This window comes from Egretta garzetta, unplaced genomic scaffold (genome assembly GCF_000687185.1).
Source record: "Egretta garzetta isolate BGI_Z169 unplaced genomic scaffold, ASM68718v1 scaffold407, whole genome shotgun sequence".
Lineage (NCBI taxonomy): Eukaryota > Metazoa > Chordata > Aves > Pelecaniformes > Ardeidae > Egretta > Egretta garzetta.
In genome coordinates this window covers 134,522-137,875 of record NW_009260183.1, presented here as the reverse complement: position 1 = coordinate 137,875, position 3,354 = coordinate 134,522, and the positions used below count along the sequence as shown (strand labels likewise).

The 3,354-nt window shown below is 51.6% G+C and overlaps 1 protein-coding gene across 3 annotated transcripts in view; it reads right to left on the bottom strand.

Moving 5' to 3' along the window:
- Positions 1 to 3,354, bottom strand: part of LOC104129177 (E3 ubiquitin-protein ligase TRIM7) — a 16,968-nt gene that overhangs the window by 5,193 nt on the left and 8,421 nt on the right. For all 3 annotated transcript variants that reach the window (XM_035897440.1, XM_035897438.1, XM_035897439.1), the window contains exons 4-5: positions 1,710 to 1,732; positions 862 to 977 (exon numbers count right to left, since the gene is read on the bottom strand). In XM_035897440.1, the coding sequence (XP_035753333.1) occupies positions 862 to 977; positions 1,710 to 1,732 (139 nt within the window). The remainder of the gene's footprint in view (positions 1 to 861; positions 978 to 1,709; positions 1,733 to 3,354) is intronic.

Sequence of the window (3,354 nt, the reverse complement as noted above, 5' to 3'; positions counted from 1 at the left end):
ACCAACCCCCCCAGGGCCTTTTCCGCCGGGCAGCTTTCCAGCCCCTCTGCCCCACGCCTGGAGCATTGGGTGGGGTTGTGGTGACTCCAGGGCAGGACCCGGCCCTTGGCCTTGTTGAACCTCACCCAGTTAACCTGTATGGAGCAATGTATGGATGTTGTCCTGTATGGAGAATGGAGCAATGCCAGCTCCCACCGTGCAATGGGGACAAGAAACAGGGGAAAATCCTGCTAATTATTTTATCATTTTTAGCAAAAGAAAAGCTTCTCAGCATCAAGAGATTGCGGGATTTGTTTAAGCCCTATTTATGGTGCCCTGCCATATTTTGGTCTCCTCGTTGCTCCACGTGTTTCAAACTTTTCATTACGATATTTGAAGCCTGCGATTGCTCCAGGGCATAGTTGGCATTTCGGGATTTTTCTTTTCTGGCGCTTGCCTCCTTTCCAAATTCCTCAGCACCACCTTGTGGCTTTGCTGCATGGCTGCAAGGGGTTGGGTTTTAAATGCAAAGCACAGCCAACCCAGCCTCAAGCTATCCGAGACGTGAAAATTGCAGGTCTTGGTGCGCTAAAATCCATGGGCCAGGCTCAGGGGTTTCCCTCTTTTAAAAAAAAAAATTAATCCTGCTTCTTCTTCACTGGCAGCCCGGCAGGTGAGTCTCCGCCTGTCCATGAACATCTCCAGAAGTCCTTTCCAACAGCATTTATTCTCCTATTTTGGTCCTGCTGGCCAGGCATGTGCTAAGGGTCCTCAAGACATCCGCAGCATCCCCAGCACTCCTCGACCCTTTTCCCTGATGCCTGCTAAAGGCCAGGCCTATTTTAAACCACCCGCACCCCTTGGTTTTGTTTCCACATTTACCTCTGAATTTCTTTAAGACTTTCTCAAGAACAACAGTCTTGAGGGAGAAGTTGCAGATGTGCATTTTCATATCCGTGCATACGGGCACCGGCTTCTGGCACTTGACATCGTCACTTCTGCAGAGAAAAAAAAAGTCAAAACAATAAGAAAAATCAGTGCTGTTCACAGAATCATAGAATGGTTTAGGTTGGAAGGGTCCCCTAGAGGTCATAGAATTATGGAATGGTTTGGCTTGGAAGGGATCTCAAGAGGCCATAGAATGTTTTGGGTTGGAAGGGACCCCTAGAGGTCACCCAGCCCAACCTCCCTGCAGGAGCAGAGACACCTTTAACCAGATCAGGTTGCCCACAGCCCCGTCCAACCTGGCCCTGGATGTTCCTAGAGATGGGGTCTCCACCCCCTCTCTGGGCAACCTCCTCTTTCTTTTTCATTTGTGGTCGGCAGTGTGCAACACTCCCACCCCATCCCACCGGCGGTCTGCCCAAGTGCTCAACATCACATTGCTAGGATCACACATGGATTTATCAACCCGCCTGGGCTGAGGACGCCAGGATTTACACGTCAACCTTGAAAACCCCTTCAGCTCGTTGTTGGTGTCTTGAATATCAGGCAAATAAGATGAGTTGAGGTTTCTGGTCTCACTTGACCTTTGAAGAAACCGTCTGGTAGGAAAAGATAACGCTAGGTTTTCCTGAGAAGCTGGAAGAGACCCAGGGCTTGCGCCAAGTAGGAGGCAAGTTCCGTCTACCCTGGTGCCTCCCTGGGCATCTGGACTGCGACCAGTCGTCTTTAAACAGTGTTGGTGGGGGCAAAAAGCATGAAAGAAGGGGGAAAGCAGCACTCCATACCTGCTTATGATGTTCATTACATCCTAGAAAGGAAAAAGAGAGAGGAAGTGAAATCCCTGTGCAACGCGCTCTACACCTGCCTCATCACGGGGAGCACGAGAGCAATTCCCCTTCAGCAAACCCAACCAGGACCCTTACGGCTGCAACAAGCAGACATGGATCCACACCTCAAATGTTTTCTTGCAGCTTTGGAAGGCCACGGTCCCACCATATCCCACCCAAATGTCTGCAAGAACTAAAGAACCAGATGGTTCTGGGGGGAACCAGCCCTCCTAACTGCTGCTACGTACAACACTCCAGGTTTATGCCTGTAGAATCATGATGTGGTTTAGGCTGGAAGGTACCTTTGGAGGTCTCTCATCCAACCCATTGCTCAAAGCATGCCAGCTTGCCCAGGTGAGTCAGGAGTATGTCCTAGGGTGGTGACTACAAACCCCTCTCTGTTTCCATTATTTGTTGTCATTGTGAATGCCGGCATAGGCATCTGCCAACCTTTGAGATGCTCTAAGGATCTCTCCTGTTTCCGAGAAGGTCCTATCAACCTGCCCCATGTGAAGTCTTGAGATACAGAAAGACACCTGCAAGTAGCCACCTGCCTAAGAGCCAAAGGGGCATCATCTACCATGACTTGGCCACCTAGAAAGCTGGCATGAAACTGGAGCATCTATGTCTCCATGATATCTGGACTTCCATGGTCTAGTCACCACTAAGAAGAGTTCACGGTGCCTCCAATGGGTGATTCATCCCACCCGGTGACGCGTGCCCTGACAGCAGTAATGACTTGCCCTCAGGAAGGGTTAATTACGGACGTAAAGTTTAAAATACCTGCAATAACTGGTTTCTACCTCAGGAAAATTCACTGAGATGAAGCCCAGGCTTGGCCCACTCCGTGCCACTGTTCGCCCTTTCTGATGCCTTTCAAACAACGTGAATAAGGGCCTAAACCTTGGCGAGTACCTTGGATGTGGTTCAGAGGCCACGCAAAGCCATACCCATCTGCCAGGGAATGGGACAGGACTCTGGAGCCTGGCTGAGGATTTCCAATGTGGCCTTTAAAAAAAAAAAATCGCACCGATTGCAACAGCATTGGTTTTTTTGCGTGTGTTGGCGAGGGTGGAGCCAAGACCACGTGACCTGAGTTTGCACCCATAGCCAAAACCATCTGCAAATATTTACCAAGCTGTCAATGCTGCCCAGGAGGGAATTTAACTCTGTGTGTGCCAGGAGCTCAGTCTACTTCATTTAATCGATTAAAAGAAGGTTAGCCATTCGCCTTCCGCATTCAGTGGGGGGCAGGAGCACTTGGTTTTGGGGTAGGTTTGGTTTTTTGTTTCTCAAACCCCGCTTGCAGGTGACACCAAACTGGGCAGGAGTGTGGATCCGCTGGGGGGGGCAGGGGGGCTCTGCAGAGGGACCTGGCCAGGCCGGATCCATGGGCCCAGCCCAGTTGGGTGAGGGTCAACAAGGCCAAGGGCCGGGTCCTGCCCTGGGGTCACCACAACCCCAGGCAGCGCTCCAGGCGTGGGGCAGAGGGGCTGGAAAGCTGCCCGGTGGAAAAAACCCTGGGGGGGTTGGTCGAGAGGGGGCTGGATAGGAGGCAGCAGGGTGCCCAGGTGGCCAAGAGGGCCAGCGGCATCCTGGCTTG